Genomic DNA, 21,026 nt, shown 5'->3' on the forward strand with positions numbered 1-21,026 from the left:
TCAGATTTAAAGAGTCAGAGGAGTTCAAGTGAGAACTTCCTACAGATAAGGTTTCAAGGGGCAAGATGGTATTTTGGTAGATCTTGAAGGAACGGTAGATTTTAATGGTGATGATACAGGAAGAAGGGTATTCCAGAAACAGAGAATTATAGACAATTAATAATTATTATTTCTATTATAGAATGTAAGCTCCACACAGCAAAGATTTTTATTTTGTTCACTGATATTACCCCCAGGTCCTTAGAAGAGTTCCTGACATATATACACATGTGCAGACATCAGTAAATACTTGTTCAGTGAAACACATAGTACAGAACTTACTATATACCAGGCACTTTTTTTTTAAGTGAGATTGAGAGAGAGAGAGAGAATCCCAAGCAGGCTCCACTCTGAGCATGGAGTCCAATGCAAGGCTCAATCTCACAGTTGCAGGATCATGACCTAAGCAAATATCAGGAGTTGCATGCTTAACCAACTGAGTCACCCAGGCACCTCTATGCCAGGCACTTTCTAAGGACTTTCATGTTTAATTTTAACCACAACAATAGGACTATTATTTCTATATTACAGATGAAACTGAAGCACAGAGAAATTAAGATATCTGTCCGTGGTCACACAGCTAGTTAGAGAAGGAGCCAGGATTCAAATTTAGCAATCCGGCTTCAAAGTCCATACTCTTAAACACCAAACTACAGAAACAGAAAACAGATTTATTATTTGTAAGACCAAAAAAGTATATTACATGTTTGAGGCCCAAACTGAGAAGTTCTTAAATACCAGTGTAGAGTCTAGATTTATTAAAGGTAGCAAACTGTTAAGAGTCTCCCGATCAGAGAAGTGTTAGGATCAGAACTGTCTTTTTAGGGAAAATTGTCTGGCAGCACTGAGAAGGATGGATTGGCCTGGCGGGAACTGGAGTGAGACCCAGCTAAGAAGTGATCTGGTGGTGCAGCTAGGGGTAATGAACCTTAACTTTAGTGGCACAAGTGATGGTGATGGAAAGATCATGACAGATGAATGTGCCTCCAGGCATAAAGAATGGAAAGAACTTCATGACTGATTTCAAATTTTGGAAAGGAAGGTATTGGAATAAGAGATGAATTGAACTCTTCAGTCTTAGCTGACAGAGAAAATGTTAAACCATTAGCAAAAAATTAATTTTGTGGAGGAGGTGATGAATTTGGATATGTGTTTGAATGCCGAGGAATTCTAAGGTATAAATGTCCTGTTGGCATTTAAAAATACAAGTTAGGAGTTCACAAAAGAAATACTGGCTGAACATAATCTTGGGGATCATTCACATGGCAATGGTATTTGAAATATTAAGGGTGGATGGGAAAGATCAACAGGAGAAGAAGACAGGACCTTAGGGAGCACCTTATTTTGAAGTGTTGGAGGAAAAAGACAATAAATGGAATGAAAGAAAAAAGTTTGTAGAAGAGAAGAAACCAAAGAGTTCAATGTTCCAAAACCAAGGAGAGTTTCAAGAATGAAGGATAATCAACTGTCAAAAAAAAAGAGAGAGAGAGAGAGAAAGAAAGAAGAAAGAAAGAAAGAAAGAAAGAAAGAAAGAAAGAAAGAAAGAAAGAAAGAAAGAAAGAAAGAAAGAAAGAAAGAAGAAAGAAAGAAAGAAGAAAGAAAGGAAGGAAGGAAGGAAGGAAGGAAGGAAGGAAGGAAGGAAGGAAGGAAGGAAGGAAGGAAGAAAGGAAGGAAGGAAGGAAGGTCAAACATGAAGCATGAAGGCTCAAAATGATTAGGCAATCATTTGTAAGCTGCAAGAGTGCAATTTCAATGGTGGGTTGAGGGCAAACTCTAGGTTGCAAAATAGACTGTGATTATAAATTATTTGGAAATTGTACATGAGAAAAGATAGATACAGGATGGTAGCTTAAACTGATAACAGGGTGGAAGAAAGACTTTTGTTCGAGTTTTGAGAAAGAAGGAAAACAGTAGTGGGTATATTAAAAATGCAAGAGTAAGGTGCCAGATGGAAAAGACGATGAGGGAAGGGCTGGATTTAAGGATGCTGGGGGCCTCATTAATCTGGAGAAGAAATGGAACATTTTTCCTTCTGAGTAAAAAAGAGATTTAAAAAAATATATGAATACAAAAAATATATATGAATACATTTGAAGTGGATACAAGAGAAACTTAATTAAATTTTTCAATCAAATAATTCTACTTGGCACAGTGGAAGTCAATGCCATTTAATCTTTTTTGCATTTATTTGACAAGTTATTTTAGAATTCTAAAAGTATGATGTATTACAATTTTTCTGTGTTGGTTGATACTTAAATAAAAGACTATATAGATGATGTCTTCAGATTCTTGCTTATAACTATGTGGCAGTCACACAGTTCCTTTTTAACTTTTTTGGTTCTATGTTTTAGTTGTTTCAAATCGTATCACACAATGAGAAAAAGAATGTGAACAGATTAAGTGTGCCAAGTAAATGCTATTAAGTGATGTTGTATGTTACAAGTGGATTCTTTGGATGGCTTTCATTTTTAAAATTATTTGCTAATGAACAAAACTTTGTGGACTTAACCCAAACCAACTCTTGATCTTCATGAAACCATGTATAACAAGGTAAGTCTTTATTATTTTCAAATACAGAAAGTGGGTATTTGTGTAAGGACAGAATTCAAAAGCAAATAAACTATGTATCTTATTATTCCAGTGATGATGGTTCTAAGTTCAGTAATGATTGCATTCTAACGTGCTTATAAAAAGTATCAAGCTGGACTCTATAGCAGAATTATATTGTTACCATGTTCATCAATAACTTGGCTTAGAGCCAAAAGGTTAAAGAATTGCTCAATTTTGGCCTTTTTGTATGGTTAGTTGCCAATATGTCTCCTGCAGTATTTTTGTAATAACTCAATAATTTATTTAAAAAGCATTTATTAAGTACCTACAATATTCAGGCTCCATGCTGGGCACTGAGGTTGCAGTGATGAACAAGATAAAGACTCTGATATCCAAGTGGAGGACATAGATTTTGAGAAAGAAAAAAAATTATTTGAAAAAAAAAAAAAAATTATTTGAAATCCAGATTATTAAAAATCTATGAAGAAAATCCAGTGATATGTTAAAGAATAACTGGGTAGAGGCCTAAATCATATTTGGTTGTTGTGTCAGGGTGCAGCCATTAATAATAAAAGACAGAAATCACACTATGAGGCTTAACTGTAGGAATAAGTTAAATAAGTGTTAGAAGCCTGGAAAAGCACAAAGGAAACATTGAGATATTAGAGAAATAACTATAGGAAGTAACTATCACACTGGGTCTGGGACGCAGGAGGAAGAGGTTAATCAGAATCTAGAAGCTCAGAGGTCAGACCCTTTGGAGCTAGGACTCAGCCTTTTAAGGAGAGGGCACTGCCCAGCTGCTAATTCTGAGGGGGTGGGGGGGAATGGAGGCTAGAACAAATTGCAGTTGCCAGGGCAACACTGACAGAAACAAGAGAACAGGGAGCACAAGTCCCTTCTTCCCTCCCTGATGCTCCCTGTAGTCTAATGCAAACCTGTTGTTGAAACCTAACAGGAAGCCAGCTGGTGAGAAACACCATTTGCAGAGTTCCAGCCCCAGCACCACAATGCAGAATGCAATGGTGGATTTGGAGCTGAGAGACTATCACTGCTCAAGTAATGGAGAAGGGGTCTCTAAACAGATGACATTTGAGTTCAGATCTAAAGAATGAAAATAAGCCCCACATGTTAATAATTGAGAGAAGAGCATTTCAGATAGAGGTAAAGCCTTAAAGAATACAACATCAGAAAGGAGTATGATGAGAGATGGGGGTGTGGTCTGAGAGAACTGAAACCAGGATGGAGCCAGATCATGGTCACAAATGTGCTGGTCTTGGGTGTAATACTAAATGCATGCATACCTCGTGATTTATGCCGAATCTGCTAAGAGCATTGGGAAGCACTAAAGGTTTAAGGGCGGTGGTGGGCGGGGGGTCTATTTGCTAAATACCCATTGAATACAAGGCACCATGCTAGACAAGGATTCTTACAAACAAGGAACTCATTCTCTCTGCCTTCTACACCTGGTTTTCTATCTGCATTTCATTTTCTGGTCTACCCCGTTTCCCAAACCAGAAACCTCTGAGTCATTCTTTCTTCTCCCTCCCCACATCCAATTAGTCACTAACTGCTGTCAACTCTACCAATAGATACTAAATAATCCTCTCCTTTCTATTCTCACTGTCACTACCTTGATCTCTCCCCTACCCTCAAGAACTGCTCTCCCCAAATCCATCCTTCACACTGCTGCTAGAGAGACCAATCCAGAATGCAAATCTACTCAGGCTAAGACTCTTAAAAAACTACTGCAGCAGATGAGGTCCAAGTGCCCAGTGAGGGTATTCAAAGCCCTCTGGAACCTACCCCTCCCTACTCTGACTCCACTATTACCCCTCCAACTTCATGTAACATCAGACCGTTTGCGGTTACCCGTTCAAACCATGTCATTTTAATCCTCGGCGCCTTTACCCAGGATGGCTAACCTTTCAGGATAGCTTGGGCATTAACTCCTCCAGGAACCCTTCCCAAATCTCCAAACTGGACTAGGTGCCCCTCATCGATGCTCCCACTTATCACTGTATCGTTTTGGAATAGTCTGTTTATATGGCCCTTCCCCCAGTTGATGGTAAGTTCCTTGAGGGCAAAGACATTCATCTTTTTAGCCTCAGCATGGCATGGTGCCTGCAAATAGTAGGTACTAATTACTGAACTGATCAACAGAATTACCTCATGTACCACTCACCAGGGAGCCAAAGATAGAACCTGACAGGAAAACGTGAGGAAAGCTTAGAACATGCAGCAGAGAGGAGCCCATGAGGCATCAGCAAGTGAGCATATCTCATGAGGGACAAGGACAGAGGTCATAGACCTCACTTTGACAGAGCACCTCAAATTTGGACTTGTGCCATCATCTCCAAATGAAGTTATACAGATGGTTTTATATTCTGTGCATGTTTCAAAAGAATAGTTTAAAGGTAAATATTTAAAATATACCATGATTTTTATTTCCCTCTTTTGCTGTTTCTTCACTTTAATATACTAATAGTCTAAAAAACTGGAAGTGACATAATACTGAAGAGTTTCATCAAGGTGCATCAGAATTAATATCAACATGGAAAAGATGAGCTCAGGTTTATGCAAAAATGTTTCCTGGCCCTGAGGCAGGACGAACAGGAACATGGCAAGTGGTGATCATATAATAAATGTGCTGAATGAAGAAATGGGTGATTAGAAATCTAGCCAATGGTACTCATATGATGAAAGAAAGAATTATCCATTTGACAGAGGACAGTTAGGGTGAAAGACAGGAATGGGATGCTTGGGTGGCTCAGCAATTGGCCGTCTGCCTTTGGCTCAGGGTGTGATTCCGGGGTCCCAGGATCAAGTCCCACATCAGGTTCCTGCAGAGTCTGCTTCTCCCTCTGCCTATGTCTCTGCCTCTCTCTCTCTCTCTCTCTCTCTCTCTCTCTCTCTGTCTCTCAGGATAAAAGACAGGAAAAGGAGTGTCTAATTCAAAGATAATAGGAAACCCTTGAGCCTGCACATGAAACGGCTGCTCTTACCTACAGACTGAACCAGTTATATGTAGAGGGCTATGACCAGAGCCTGATGCCTTTAAATATTTAAGTTACACATCCAGCCCTCAATTCTTTCTGTTATATATCCTTTGGATATGGATGCTGTAGTATCTGTGACACCAATACCTGGTCCCAAATTAAGTTCTTGAGGAAATAGGAATACAATCATCCTCTCAAAAACTTGGTTCATGTTTATTCTGAGAAACTGAACAATCTCTGGGCCTTGTCAAAAGCAGATGTCTATAGTGGCACAAATGAAGTGAATTTACTAAGGTAATGTGCTCCCAGGCCTGAGTGGTCAGTTAGTGTCCTCTTGTGCCCCTCCATCCTGTGAGCAGGCAAGGAGGTGGCTAGATAAGCAGGGATCTGCAGCATTTGGCTAAAACACAAGGATGAAGAAGAATGATCTCATAGGGAAGAAGAGACTCTTCTAACCATACAGAAAAGCAAAGACAACCAAATCAGATACAGTAGTCCCTTCTTATCCATGGGGGTTACACTCCAACAAGACTTCCAGCAGATGCCTGAAAACACAAATAGTACCAAACTCTGTATTTTTTTCCCTATACATACATACCTATGATAAAGTTTAATTTACAAATTAGGCATGGTAAGAGATTAACAACAATCAATAACAAAATAGGACTATAGCAATATACTGTAATAAAAGCTATGTGAATGTGGTCTCTCTCAAAATATCTTAATTTACTGTTCTCAGCTTTCTTGTGATAATGTGAGATAATAAAATGTCTACATAATGAGATGAAGTAAGGTGAATGATATAGGCATTGTGACATAGTGTTAGGCTCTACTATTGGCCTTTTGACAAATTGTCAGAGGAAGGATCATCTGCTTCTAGACCAGACCACTGGTAACTGAAACCACAGAAAGCGAAGGGGGGGGGGGGGGGACTACTGTATCCTTGAGAGAGAGGAGATGTTCGAAGTGAGAGAATACCATGTATTTATTCATATTCATTCATTCATCGAACAAATAATTACTGTCTACTGTATGTGTCCAGAATACAAGTATGACGATGCTGTAAGCATGACGATGCTTCTGTTCTCTAAGAATACTACATTCTTTTGAAGCTTTTCTTTACAGAAGCTCAAAGTGACTTAAATATGTTTCATTCTATGAAAATTGGGATATAAGGAAATTGATAAATTATCAATTGAATGGTAAACAATATAAAGTGTCTTCAACTCTCTCAGTATGGTATCTTTGCCATGGTGATTCTACTGCTAAGTTAACTTTTCTCTCCAAGGAAGCATCTGTAAACTCACACCACGACCAGAACTTCAACTCCCAAGCTGTCTAGTCTCCACAAGAATGGTGGCAGCACTTGATCTCCGTGGCTGACCTCAGGGCTGCTCCATCCCAGTGCTCTTCTCTTACTTCAGAGACTATGTCAGCACATTGTGATGCAGGACCAATAGAACAATGCCCAGAGCAGCCTGCCATCCTGCACTTCTTTTACTAAGTGGTTAGTTGCCTGCCTGGTAGACATAAACACCTTCTGCCAAAGAAATGTGAAAAGAGTTGGAAACCTGCTCTTTGGAGATTATTCTCCTAGTAGACATCCAGGAGATCTCCAGAGATCTATTTCAGCCTCACGTCTATGTAAGTGATGGTGTGATTACTACGATTTTGGTGTGAACCTCAGGAAGAAGGAAATGGATAATAGTTGAATGAATTCTAATAATTCAAGGGCAAAAATGTCTATTTTCTTTTGACCATTCTCTTTTCCTTCTAGTTTCACATCTTATACTCCAACAGTACGAGTAGGAAAGCTCAGAGACTTAAATCTGGTTACTGAATTTTTCTTAAAAATGATTTTATTGAGAATTCAAGTTAAAATGAAAACAAGTTTTCCAATTGTTTTTAAATTTTGGTTTTTCAAACCATTAGCCCAATTTTCTTTCATGAGTGAGAACTGAATGAACTTATGGAAAGCCAGTCATTTTTTAATCATTCAAATGGGAGAGAAGATCCAGAATATTGATCCAGAAATTGAAGATCCTGTTCAAAGCTGAAAGATTAGCTGGGGGCCCGATGGGGAGAGAAGGGTTTACAACAACAGTCAAATCTTCTCAAAGGTACAACCAGAACTGCAACTTGGAATTGTGCTGGACCAATCCTAAAAATATGTTTATTAGTATGCTAAGAATCTTAGAAAACACTAAGGAAATGCTATGCTTTGAAGTGCTATGCACAACCAACCTCGAAGCCCAAGTTCTACAGAGAAGAGTTTTTAATGAGTAATGGGTAAACACCACCATGTAAGACATTTTATGTAATTATAGGCAAGAAATAACACAGAGAAGAAAAAGACAAGAGAATCTAGGTGGTCAATATAAAGGTATTCACTAGAATTCTCTCAACTTTGCTATAGGTTTGAAAATTTTTCTATAATAAAGTATAAGTGGGAAAAGATCAAATGGGAATGGTAAATAGCAAACAATTATAAAGGACATTTTAGGGGCATTTATGGACATCCCTCTAAATTAAGCAGTCAGAAAAGCCCCTAAAAACATTTCCATGTTGGCGACCAGATTTCTGCTCCCCACCCTCCCATCCCAATTTCCGTTAAACTCAAGCTGTCATCAATTTTAAAAATTCCTGGTGATACATTCATTCCTGGGAAAATCAAGACATCCCACCACCACCCACGAGTGAATGTATTTCATATCTACACTATTCTTAGCCCTAATGGGGCCTTGGTAATCTTGAAACATTACCCAGATAGGGAAGTCTGGTGAGGTCACAGAAAGTCTGGAGCAAAGCTGGAGAAGTTTCACCCCTGAAATGTAGACAACCCATTGCTTCTCTCTGCCTGGTTTCCCCATTAAACTACTGGCATTGGTTTCTGGTCTGTAATCAGATTTAATATGGAATCTCTCCTTTCCTTTACTAAAAGTAGCCACAATGCTTTTTTGAATGACGATTATGTGTAATTCTGCAGGATAATGCAAACTTTTCTATCTGCTGAATTAATCTCCATTCAGTTAAAACTGAAAAAGAGAAAAGAGGATGGGGAAGGAGGGCACAATTTAAAAGAAATAACAGGGCAGCCCGGGTAGCTCAGCGGTTTAGCGCCGCCTTCAGCCCTGGGCCTGATCCTGGAGGCCCCACATCGAGTCCCATGTCGGGCTCCTGCATGGAGCCTGCTTGTGCCTCTGCATGGAGCATGCTTTTCCCTCTGCCTGTGCCTTTGCCTCTCCTCTCTCTCTCTCATGAATAAATAAATAAAATATTTAAAAAATATAATAAATAAAATAAATAACAAAGAACATAAAGAATCTGCTAGTGACCAGATAAGTTGGGATCCATCTCAAATAGATTCCTCTGTTTTCTGTAACACAGTTAAAAACACACTCTCTCCTATACGTTGCTTGCTTAACTAGATGTATAAAACATTTAATGAGCCTAGTGAAAGGCATAAATCATTGGAAAAATATAGACTGTGATTGTGACAATGAATACACAGTCCTGGTAGAACAAAGTATAACTAAAGATTTTGTGTATCTGTGAAATGAAGCTAAGTTCCCACTATGGCCTATGGCAACCCTGCTTTGCTTCTTTGCTCTAATTCACACATTCATTCAAAACATATTTATTGTAATTCCATAACATAACACATTCATTAACCCTTTAATGTGCTTAGTCTATTTTTAATACTAAAATTTACTTTTTGGAACACCTGGGTGGATCAGTGGTTGAGCTTCTGCCTTCAGCTCAGGGTGTGATCCTGGGATTCGGGATTGGTCCTGCATTGGGCTCCCTGGGGGGAGCCTGCCTATATCTCTGCCTCTCTCTGTGTGTCTTTCATGAATAAACAAATAAATATTTTCAAATAAATTAATTAAATAAAATAAAATTTACTTTTTATTTGTGAGTTTTATATTGTAGACCTCTATTGTACATGTAATGTTAATAAAGCAAGAAAGTATAAACTTTCACAAAGAATTTGCATAAACAAGCCTTGCTTTATTTTTTAAAAAAGAAAATAGGGGATCCCTGGGTGGCTCAGTGGTTTGGCGCCTGCCTTCGCCCGGGGAGTGATCCTGGGGTCCCAAGATCGGTCCCGCGTCAGGCTCCCTGCATGGAGCCTGCTTCTCCCTCTGCCTGTGTCTCTGCCTCTCTCTCTGTGTGTCTCTCATGAATAAATGAATAAAATATTTTAAAATAAATAAATAAATAAAAATAAAAATGTATCCACAGAAGTGATGAAAATGTTCTAAATTAGATTAAGGTGGCAGTTGTGCAACTCTGTAAATACAATGAAATTATTCAGTTATAGCCTTTAAATGAGTGAGGTTGATAATATGCAAATTATACCTCAATAAAACTATATTAAAAACTGATCCAGAGATAAAATTACTGGGAAAACAAAACTATCTATAAAAGTCCTGCCTATACAAATTAGAATTATTTTGAATCATCAAAATTAATAACAATATCTCAGTCAAGGTTGCTGATTAGATAAGAGGACCGGAAGGTGTGAGCTGTCAGGCTGCTGCTCCATGGTCTTCTCACAGGAAAGCACAGCAGAGCACAAGGAACTTACCACAGTTGAGGACCATGGATTTTCTACTGTTCTTTTTTTTTTTTTTTTTTTTTTTTTGATAGTCACACAGAGAGAGAGAGAGGCAGAGACACAGACAGAGGGAGAAGCAGGCTCCATGCACCGGGAGCCCGACGTGGGATTCGATCCCGGGTCTCCAAGATCACGCCCTGGGCCAAAGGCAGGCGCCAAACCGCTGCGCCACCCAGGGATCCCGATTTTCTACTGTTTTTTAAGAGAAAATAATTTCTCAAGCATCAGTGTAGCCACTGAGCACGATTAACTTTGGTCCATCTTAACAAGAGACTGTGATGTTCCAAATAGGTCCACACCATAATTGGTAATTTCTGCTTTTAAAGGTATTTAATGTTATAGGAAAATATGTAATGTACTATATATATAGCTAACATACAATATTATATATTTTATATATTATATAAGTATAATATATATAAATTTATAAAACTAGAAAGACACATACATACCAAAACTTTATTTATTTATTTATGATAGTCACAGAGAGAGAGAGAGAGAGGCAGAGAGAGAAGCAGGCTCCATGCACCGGGAGCCCGGCGTGGGACTCGATCCCGGGTCTCCAAGATCACGCCCTGGGCCAAAGGCAGGCGCCAAACCGCTGCGCCACCCAGGGATCCCTATCAAAACTTTAATACTATTTCCAGATACTGAGCATAAACCTAGTAAATAGTTAATTCAACAGTTGATAATTATGCTTTTGGACCTTTGACAGTCTGTGGTGGTGTGTGTGTTTAGCCAAAACTGGCTTCACAGAACAATTCATATATCTCAAGGACAGTGCAATCTTGGCTTATTACCAGAATAATTGGAGGTGGGGGGCAGAGGTTGTGGTGTGCAGATTGGTAATCTCAAATGACAGTTTAAACAAAACTAGTTAAAATTCAGCACATATTTACCATCTATACACATAATCCAAAAGTGTCAAAATAATTCCAGAACAGATGTTTAGAAACAAAGAACTAGCACACTAGTGAAGATAAAAGATTCTGTTACATTTTTAGCTCTTTAGCTGACCTCCCCTTTGTTCCAGAGTTCAAAAGGGCTGAGAAGGGGAAGGCCCAGAATGTCTGCAAATCCACTGAAGCTCTTCCCACCCACTCATTTCCCCTTCCTTCTCTGTGGCCCTAAACTCACAATTATACTTGCTCCCTCAGGAGATCATCACTGATTCCTCTCTGGAAGGACTGTTCTCACATTGGAAGGGATCCTGGGGACCACATTAATGACTGTACTGGGAAGGGCCATTCTCTAGTCCTGGTGACCATGGAGCATCCACAGAATAGCATGAATTTGTAAACAGTAAACATACTGCATGTTGTCACTTTCTTAGATTGTTTTCAAAAATGTGCACGTTATTGCCCATTTCTGGATAAACAAGAGTTGACTAATGCATTTCATCAAATCTAAGATCCACCAATTATTATATCCATTATGTTCTGGATCACTGAGAAAGAAAAAAAAATGCTGCTAATTACATAACTAAATGCTTTCTTATTCTTAGAAGTTTTCCACACAATGTCTGTCATACTTTTTTCTGTCATCCTCTGTGTATTTCTTAAAAGAGTGTTCCACTCCAGTCTCTGGGACCTTCTTCCAAGCCTCTGACATGCTTTCTGCACGTTTTCTACTGGAACTTTCTTAACCAGGCTGGAAAGTGTCAACAAAAGGTTTTCAGGTAACCATTAGAAACACATTTTATTTTTATTCAGTTATGAATTAACATACAGTGTTGTATTAGTTTCAGTTGTTCTATATAATGATACAACAATTCTATACACTTCTCAATGCTCATCAAAATAAGTATACTCCTAATTGCCTTTACCTATTTTAGCCATCCCCCCACCCACTTCCTCTCTGGCAACCACCAATTTGTTCTCCATATTTAAGAGTCTGCTTTTTGGTTTGTCATTTTGTTTTCTTTGTTTTGTTTCTTAAATTCCACGTGTGAGTATGTGGTATTTGTCTTTTCCTATGTGACTTATTTCACTCAGTATTATACTCCCTAGGTCCATCCATGTTGTTTCAAATGGCAAGATCTCATTCTTTTTTATGGCTGAATCATATTCATCTTTTCTTTTAATTTTATTTATTTATTTTAGAGAGAGAGGGCCAGCAAGTGAGGGAAAGGATGGTGGGAGGAGATACAGCCTCCTCAAGCAAACTCCCCACTGAGTGCAGTGCCCACCACGGGGCTTGACCCCACAACTAGGGATCATGACCTGAGCTGAAATCAAAGCCAGCCACTTAACTGACTGAACCACACAGGTGTCCCTATGTGCCACATTTTTATTTATTCATCTATTGATGGGCATTTAGGTTGCTTCCACATCGTGGCTTTTATAAATAATGCTGCAATAAATATAGTGGTGCATATATCTTTTTGAATGAGTGTTTTTGTTTTCTTTGGGTAAATTCTCAGTAGTGGAATTACTGGGTACTTCTATTTTTAATGTTTTTGACAAATCTCCATACTGTTTTTCCTAGTGCCTACACCAATTTGCATTCCAACCAACACTTCATGTGGGTTCCTTTTTCAGGGTGATGCTGGCCTCATAAAATGAATTCGAAATTTTCCTTCCTCTTCTATTTTTTGAAAAAGTTTGAGAAGAACAGGTATTAACTCTCCTTTAAATGTTTGGTAGAATTTACCCATGAAGCCATCTGGTCCTAGGCTTTTGTTTGGTGGGAGTTTTTTGATTACTGATTTAATTTCATTGCTAGTAATTGATCTGTTTAAATTCTCTATTTCTCTCAATTCAGTTCTGGAAGATGATGTGTTTCTATGAACTTAAGCATGTCTTCTAGGTTTTCCAACTTGTTGGCATACAATTTTTCATGATATTCTCCTACAGTTTTCTGCATTTCTGTGGAGTCCATTTTCTTTTTCCTCCATTTCTGATTTTATTTATTTGAGTCTTCTTTTATTTTTTTTTTTTTCCTTTGGTGAATCAGCTAAAGTTTTATCAATTTTGCTGATCTTTTCAAAGAACTAGCTCCCAGCTTCATAGATCTTTTCTTTTGGTTTTTTAGCTTCTATTTCATTTATTTCTGCTCTAATCTTTGTTATTTCCTTCCTTCTACTGGATTTGGGCTTTGTTTGTTACTGTTGTTTTTCTCTGGCTCCTCTAAGTGTAAGGTTAGGTTTTTTATTACAGATTTTTATTTCTTCTTGAGGTAGGCTTAGACGAGATTGGGCGCGTTCAGGGTGGTATGGCCATAGACTTGAGGTAGGCTTATATTGCTAAAATCTTCCTCTTAGATCAGCTTTTATAGCATTTCAAAGATTTTGGACTGTTGTCTTCATTTTCATTTGTCCCCGTGTATTTTTTGATTTTAAGTGGCAATTAAATGCAACTCATATAGTACAATCAATGTACATAATTTAATATGAATAACCATGATTGAGTTCATGCATGTGGAACCAAATAACAACCACCATGCAATTGCCCCCACCAACAGAGAGTGATCACAAGGAATATTCCATTTCAGATTTGTTAAGCTGAGGAAAAAAATGTTTCATAGAATGAATGAAACTCAGGAAATATGAAACTGTTAAGTGAGCAAAAGGGAACCCAGCCTAGCAAATGGCTGAGTAAAGTATACCTTTTTGACAGAGGGGTAGGTGTCGGTAGACCAACATTCGTGTTCATGTTTTCACTATGTGATGGCCATGGTGTTCACTGTTTCCTATACATCACTGCATTGAGTTGGGTAGTTTTATCTTCATTTTATAGATGAGGAAATTGAGCTCAAAGATGTTAACGTGCCCAAGGTCACAAAAGGAGGTGACAGAGCCCAAATATTATGTGTCTGACTCTAGAATCCTTTATATTCCCACTATACCAGTTTCCATACTGGCCTTATGACACTTGAGTTCTGATAGTGATTATGGCTGTAGTTCACCTGGCCCAGGTATTCCTGAGGGGATTAAATCAAATCTGAATTTTATGGAGAGGAAAAAGTATTGTCTGTAATAACTGCAACCATATTATGGAGAATTATACACAAGTGATAAAATAGTGAGTGTAAGCATATGTAAGTATATACATTCATACAAACTACCACCAGCTGGAAAGTTAATAATATAGACTACTCTGGCTTTTTACAGGAAGAAAATATCTCAGGCTTCTTATGAATCCCCCCCCCCCAATTTTACAATAGTTATTTTAGTCTGTATTACTTCATTTGTCACCTTATCAAATATATTTCTTGGCTCTAAGAGCCCTGGATTTTACCCATTAACAGTTTCAGACCGAGCCTGAGCTATGATCTCATGACTGTCTGGTTCCACCCCCCAAAAAACCATGATTAGAATTATTGACAACAGCTTAGCTCAAATATAGACAGCAGCTCTTTGAGCTCTTCACCCACCTTGCTTGGTTAGAAAAACTCCAAGGCACAGACATCTTGGGAATGAAATAAAAGTAAGGATTTGTACCGTTCTTCATGCACTTTGTTTTCTCTTTCTGTTCCCTTCACAAAAGACTTCATCATGAAAAGGAGGAAGCCCAAACTGAAATGAGTTAAGAACTTTGTGTCCGAGAGAAGACTGTGGCTTGGCCCTGAGTTGAGGTAAGATATGTTGGTGTGTACTGATGAGACCAGATTAAGCTCTACCTCATCACACCTTCTCCTTCCCTTTCTCCATTCTCTCTCCATTCCTTCTTGACTTACTTTCCAAGCTTTCTGTGCCTCTTCCCCTCATCTGGGAACTCAGTGTACCAAAGAGGCTGCTTACAGTGATCAACTTTTCTAGATCTCCAGAGGGGGCACATGAACCAAAATGAGAAAGTCTGAACTGAAGACACAAGTGTAAGAAATCACAGCAGTTCTGGAAAATGAAGGGTGAACAATTGCTGTGATTTTGCTTGTCATCCTAACCCAAAAGTTTGCTAACTTTGTTCTTCTACCATCATACTTTGCTTTCATTAAAAAAATGCTCTTTTCTAATGATTTCTTGTCGTGTTCCAGGAGATTCTCCATATATTTAGGCCCCAAAGAATCCAACTGATGCTTTGATCACTTGCTATGTCCTCTGGTTCTCTAAGGCTGCTTCACTGTCTTTCAACAAAGTGATGATGAAATAAGTGCCTTGTGCTATAAGTCATGAAGAAGAGAAACTGTAAATGACAACGAGGCTTTATGTGTTCTTCTCCTACATCCAACCACTATGAGGATTCTTCCATTGCTGTTGCAAAGTTCTTTTCTTGGAAACCTGAGATGACTAAAGCCTTTTAGCACACTAACCCTCAGATCCTGTCTATCTCCTCTATATCTTCTTTTACACATCTGTCTTCCTCTCCTCTATAACTTTTACTTCCTTTTTCTTTATATTATTGTTATTTCCACTAATTTCTTCAAAATAATCACAAACATACAGAAATATAGCAGGTACAGAAGAAGTTTTCCCCCAAAATCTATTAAGAGGAATTTGCCAATCTAATCCCTCATAACCCCCAAATACTTTAGTTCATGTTTCCTACAATCAAGGACATTCTCCTACATAGGCAAAATTTAACCATCAAAATCAGAACATGAATATTGCATAATACCATCGCCTAATCCTGAGACCTCATTCAAATTTTACCAGTTGTCCCAGTAATGGGCTTCGTAGCTAACAGATCCAGTTCAGAAGCAGGATTGAAGTTGTTATCACATCTCTTTAGTCTTCTTTAGTCTGGAATGGTTTTTTTAGTATTTCTTTGACTTTCATTATGTTGACATTTTTTAAGATCAAAGGCCAGATATATTGTCATTTATCCCTTAAATTAGATCTGTCTGATATTTCCTAATAGTTGGATTTGGGTCATGCATCTTTGGGAGAGATATCACAGGAGAATGCTCCGTGCTTCTCATTCGATCCTATCAGGTGATGCACCACTTTGATTTGCCCCATTATTGATAGTGTTCATTCATCACTCTACTGTGATGGTGTCTGAGTGACTTCCTCACTATAAAATTACTTTTTCCTCCTTTGAAATTAATAAGTATCTTCGTAGAAGTTACTTTGAATGATGTGATTTCTATGTTCTTCACCAAACTTTTAATTTATTCATTTATTTATGTCAGTATATATTCTCATCGTTTCCTATTTTATTTGACCAATTCCCCTATATGTAATCAATTACCTTCCTTTTCTGCCATCTTCTCTCCTGCTTAGACACTCTCCTTAGCCTCCTGGACTCTGATTTCTTATACTGCATCCCCCTTCACCTGACAGCAGACCTTCTTGCTTCCTTTGGGTTCTGAGCTAAAGCTTCTCACCCTTCCCAGTACAGATTCCTGCCTCTCTTTGTTCCAGCTACTGGATCTAGGACAAAGCTGTTCAGGAATAAAAGGGAATAGGAAGAAGAAGGACATCTGTATTCTTTGGTGCTCCCTCCTATTCCTCCTTTCCAACTGTCCTGACCCGTTCTGACCCCTTTCACTCTTGCCAACTCTTACATCCATCTTTCTGAGCACTCAAGGCAGTATTGAACCATGGGCAATGGCATAATCAGTCAGACTAGTCAGACTATGAGGGTTTGAATCCTGGCGTGGGGACTCGGGTAAGTTACTTCCCCTCTCCAAGCCTCAGCTGCATGGTGCATAAAATAAGCATCGTAGTAGTGCTACTTCACAGTATTTTCAGAATTAAACGAGATAGTGCATGTAAAGTCTTTACTGCCTGCCTCGTATCAAGCACTAAACAAATTTTATTCTTACTTCCCATCCGCTATGTTTTGGATGGTGGTGGTGGTTTTATCTCTCTCTCTTTTCCTGAATGCTCTTTGTTTTTGTCTCTCTCTCTCTCTCTCTCTTTTTTTTTTTTTTTTACATTTTAGCTTCACTGGACTATTTTTACTTTCTTGCTTTTCCTGACTCTTTTCACTTTCCCTGTGTTCGTGCATGGATGTGGTGAAGGGAGGAATTGAGCTGCCACCAGCAGAAGGTCTGATGGGGAATTCCCGTGCCCAGAGTCATATGCCCATAGGATGTCAGGTAGCTGTGGTCTCTGCATCCTGTGACCCTGACTGGGACAGCAACAAGACACGTCCATAACTTACCCCTTAGCTTGAGCAAAAGGGGAAAAAAGAGCCTCTGAGAAAGAACTGAGGTGGAACTGTACACCTGCAGTGGAACACAGGAGCAGCTGCTTGCCAGTTAAGGACCCCTCCTCTAACTGGCATGGGATTTGTAAAGAGGGAAGGAGGTGATCTTTTGAAAATATGAACAGAATTACATTCTGAGACCTTGTTCCCTTCTTGGAATTCTGTCCTTTCTGGTAGATAAAAGGTAAAATCCAATGATGCAGAGGCACTGTTCTTTGTTGAAGCAGTTTCTAAGAGAGTCAGAGCAAAAGAGTAGAAGACATAGACAATAGTTATTGGTTAGATAGAAATCCACTACTTACCTCTCAGCCAAGAGCTAAGCATTAGGCAAGGGTGAATGGTCAGGAAAAGATGTTCTCAATTTAGTATAGTTTTTAAACCCTACTTACAAAAAAAAAAAAAGGGGATCTGCTTTTGGGGGATATGGTACATGTGTTTCATGGTCTCCTAGAGAGGCCTTTCCTATTTGTCCTAATTAATTAGCATTGCTAGCTCCACATCCCAGGCATTTTTTTGTTACATGGATCTTTTCTAGAGTCTTTGTAGCCCTAATCATCCAGTATTCTTTTTGTTGTTGTTGTTGTTGTTGTTGATTATCCTTCCTATAGAGTATAAGCTGCATGGAGGCAAGGATCCTACCAATCCTGTACGGATGTATCACCAATGTTCCAGGCAGTGCCTGGCATATCATAGGTGTTGATAAAATGTGTTGACTTAATGAGTAAGTGAGGCAAAGTGATGATGAATTTTCTCTGTATCTGTTCATTGTGCTCCTATTCCTTTGACTTTGTGATGTTTGTCTGTAAGCACCATGAAGAGGAACAAAAGGAAACCCACCACAAGGAACAATGAGCAAGATGCCATCTCTGTGCCACCCTCCCAAGATCCAGGAGATCTTCAAAACATGTTGGATGGAGGAGAGTATGCCCCTTTTGTATCTCCTCCCATTTTAGAGAGCAATTTTATCCAGGTAAATAAGATGCGAGCCCTGAATTAAGTTCCAATAACTTCAGTAATTAATTTTCTCAAATTGAAAAGATTAGGAGGAGGAGTATTTTAAAAGTGATAAAGGAATGAGTGAGACGATTAAAGGGAAAAATTTTGGAACTTTAACCAACCTAAAATAATGATAATGTTAAAGGAAAATTCATTCCAAATTTTCCCAGCAAACTCTCACTTAGAGTTTGTTCTAACTCCTAAATCTTTCTAACTCCACCATGTTTGTCATTCTATCATAATCTTCCCAAAATGACATGAAGAGATTACAGTGAATTCAGAACATCCTGCCACAGGAAAGCATTCAGATAGCTCCTTTCTTGGATTGAGAAGACATTTTAAAGAATAACACAACTTGGTATTAAAGTCAATTTTGGCTCTTAGTTCTGAAAGTAAAAGATAATTGTTAAATTGTCAGGGAGGAGAGTTTTCTTCTCATAAAAATGTCCCTACATTATGAATGAAACTACATTTCAAGGCATTTGATAGCAGTTCTTGCTTTCTTCTGAACATTAAACATTAAAATATTCAGACAAGGAACGGGAAAATGAGTTCACTGTTGTAGGCCATACCCCTAAAGTCCACAGTAATGCCACGACCAAGTCTAACACAAAACACACCCATTCAAGCAGCTCCTCAGCTGATTCCACAGAGGAGAGATAGAGAAGACAATAGATGCTTCGCCTTCCATAAATATGTTCTCTGCCCTGATGCCTTGGTTCTAGGGAGACGTCCTCACCTCCAGAACACCATAGGCAGGAGGTGACTCCTCAAAGAAAACTAATGTTTTAGTAATGCCCAGAACGCATGTGATAAGTCATGATTTGATGACTTTGCCTTCTATGTGCTTCTTTCCTACTAATAATCTTATTTTATTTTTTATACTTCTTCCTACATCCTTCTCAAATAACCTTTAGTGCATGTTCTAATAAACACTAAGGGAGGTAGGTAGCACTCTATAGACCAGGCATGCCCCGTATCATAATTGGGTAAGTTATTCCCTTCAACATACACAACCTCTCATGGTTAGTATGCCTTTGTCAGCAAGTTGCCACAGGTCTCTGACTCAAGTTCAAACGAAAACAAATAGGCATCTCAAAGTAAAAGAGCCACAGGACATCAGCTCACTTGCAAGGAGTCATCAGGGACCCAGTTCCTCTCTTTTGCTCTATCTCCCTCGAGTTAGCTCCCCTCAGGATAGGACATACCAACAGGACAGTAACAGCTGCCAGAAACACAAGAGATGCCCTTATCATAGCAACTTTTTGTGAGGACCGGAAACCTTTCCCAGAGCCACCAGGAGGCCCCCGCTGTGTCTCATTGGCCAGACCTAGGCCACATGGCCCTGCTGAAAGCAAGCACTGGCTAGGGAATGAAATCGCCAGGTTCATCAGTATTTCACCCCTGAGCCAGAGCACCATCCCTAAGGGGTAGATACTGGTTGGATGCTGAATTCTGTTAATCAGGCATGGCTTTGGGTAGGTCCATAGTGTGAGCTACAACCTCTTTCCGAGTATATTTGTTTTTAAGTGATTTTTGTGTTTTTTAGTTAATGTCTAGCTGAGAAACCAAATGTGGCCCTTCTCTGGCTTCCTTCGCATCCCTGTCTAGCCACTTTCCAGTTTTCTTTTCTTCCAACTGGCAGAGATCTTACTGGCCAAGATTCTTGGACTTAGGGATTTTTGCACATGCTGTTCCTCTGTCTGAAAAGCTCTCCTGTCCACCCAGTCAGTTTAACTCCCACATTGTCGGAGTCTCACATTCAGGTCTCAGCTAGAGGTCTCTTCCTCGGGGGAGATTTCTCTGACCCTATGTCTGGAGTATGCTGGAGCTGGCTGACTGGTAAGTGTTCAGGAAATTTGCACGTCTAGCTTTGAATACAGAAAATTAAATCGATAAACTCACATACTCAAACCTCATTGTTCCTATTATTTTACTACATTTTACAATTTATGCTTTTAAGGTTATGGATATAAGAGTTTGACAAAGGTCAATGAAGACTTCTGTGAGAATCAATTGACTGTACTGAATTTAAAATAAAGAAAGTTGCATATATCGTTATTTGTAAATTGTGTGCTACTCATCTTCTATATCAGTAAGATATATAATAAATATATGCATATCAGAAATAGTTGTTACACATTTACCAATACACCACTGCCTGTATCTCCTCTTAAATCAAGTCTCCTATCATATGCCTCATAGCACAGCACCCTAAATTCATGCCTGGTAATACTTGTTGCAGTAATAATTAGTGACATACTTTTTAATGTTCACTATCCCTGATAGAACCCCCATGGCCCAGGGGGTCTGTCCATTCACTGTGATAACTTCAGGAATTCTCAACAAGTGATTGAGCAAATGTACCATCATGTTTCATTTCTCCTTTATTTCCTACACTGCTCAGGTAAGCAAGGTTGTTGGGGCCATGCACTTCAGCAGAAAACTCCTCTTCCTGTTCTCTGCCTTAGGTTAACAGGAGAGGTGAATCCATTTACCTTCATAACCGAGCCAACTGGGTGACTGTAGGCATCTGCTCTTCCAGTAAAACCCAGAAGACCCCCAATGTGATGCTTCTAGCACATCTGACACCTGAAGCCCAGAAAGATAAAGAACCCCTGTTTCAAAGTCTCCTGATATCGCCTTCACCAGAGAACCTGGTGCTCACCAGGTGAGTTACAAAGGGAAGAAGTTAAGAATCTCTCAGAAAATATGCTTTACCCCTGA

General features: G+C 39.0%; 1 protein-coding gene and 1 long non-coding RNA gene across 16 annotated transcripts in view; one reads left to right on the plus strand and one right to left on the minus strand.

Moving 5' to 3' along the window:
• LOC112658065 (uncharacterized) overlaps positions 1 to 7,020 on the minus strand; it is a 39,088-nt gene extending 32,068 nt beyond the window's left edge. Inside the window, exon 1 of the long non-coding RNA XR_003135468.3 lies at positions 6,896 to 7,020. This is a non-coding gene — a long non-coding RNA (uncharacterized LOC112658065). The remainder of the gene's footprint in view (positions 1 to 6,895) is intronic.
• The window catches only part of GARIN2 (golgi associated RAB2 interactor family member 2), a 31,990-nt gene continuing 17,828 nt past the window's right edge, over positions 6,865 to 21,026 (plus strand). For 4 of the 15 annotated variants that reach the window (XR_007412382.1, XR_007412381.1, XR_007412380.1 and 1 more), the window contains exons 1-5: positions 6,866 to 7,232; positions 11,775 to 11,887; positions 14,697 to 14,784; positions 18,111 to 18,273; positions 20,771 to 20,970. Coding sequence is in view for 12 of the 15 variants with exons in the window: in XM_025444227.3 (XP_025300012.1) it covers positions 18,115 to 18,273; positions 20,771 to 20,970 (359 nt within the window). In the remaining 3 variants the exon portion in view is untranslated. Of the gene's footprint in view, positions 7,233 to 7,365; positions 7,709 to 7,766; positions 7,972 to 11,774; positions 11,888 to 12,696; positions 12,826 to 14,696; positions 14,785 to 18,110; positions 18,274 to 20,770; positions 20,971 to 21,026 lie in introns of those variants that run through there. The other 11 variants (XM_025444233.3, XM_025444234.3, XM_025444232.3 and 8 more) reach the window with 11 other exon arrangements.

The sequence above is a fragment of the Canis lupus genome, chromosome 8 (genome assembly GCF_003254725.2).
Source record: "Canis lupus dingo isolate Sandy chromosome 8, ASM325472v2, whole genome shotgun sequence".
NCBI lineage: Eukaryota > Metazoa > Chordata > Mammalia > Carnivora > Canidae > Canis > Canis lupus.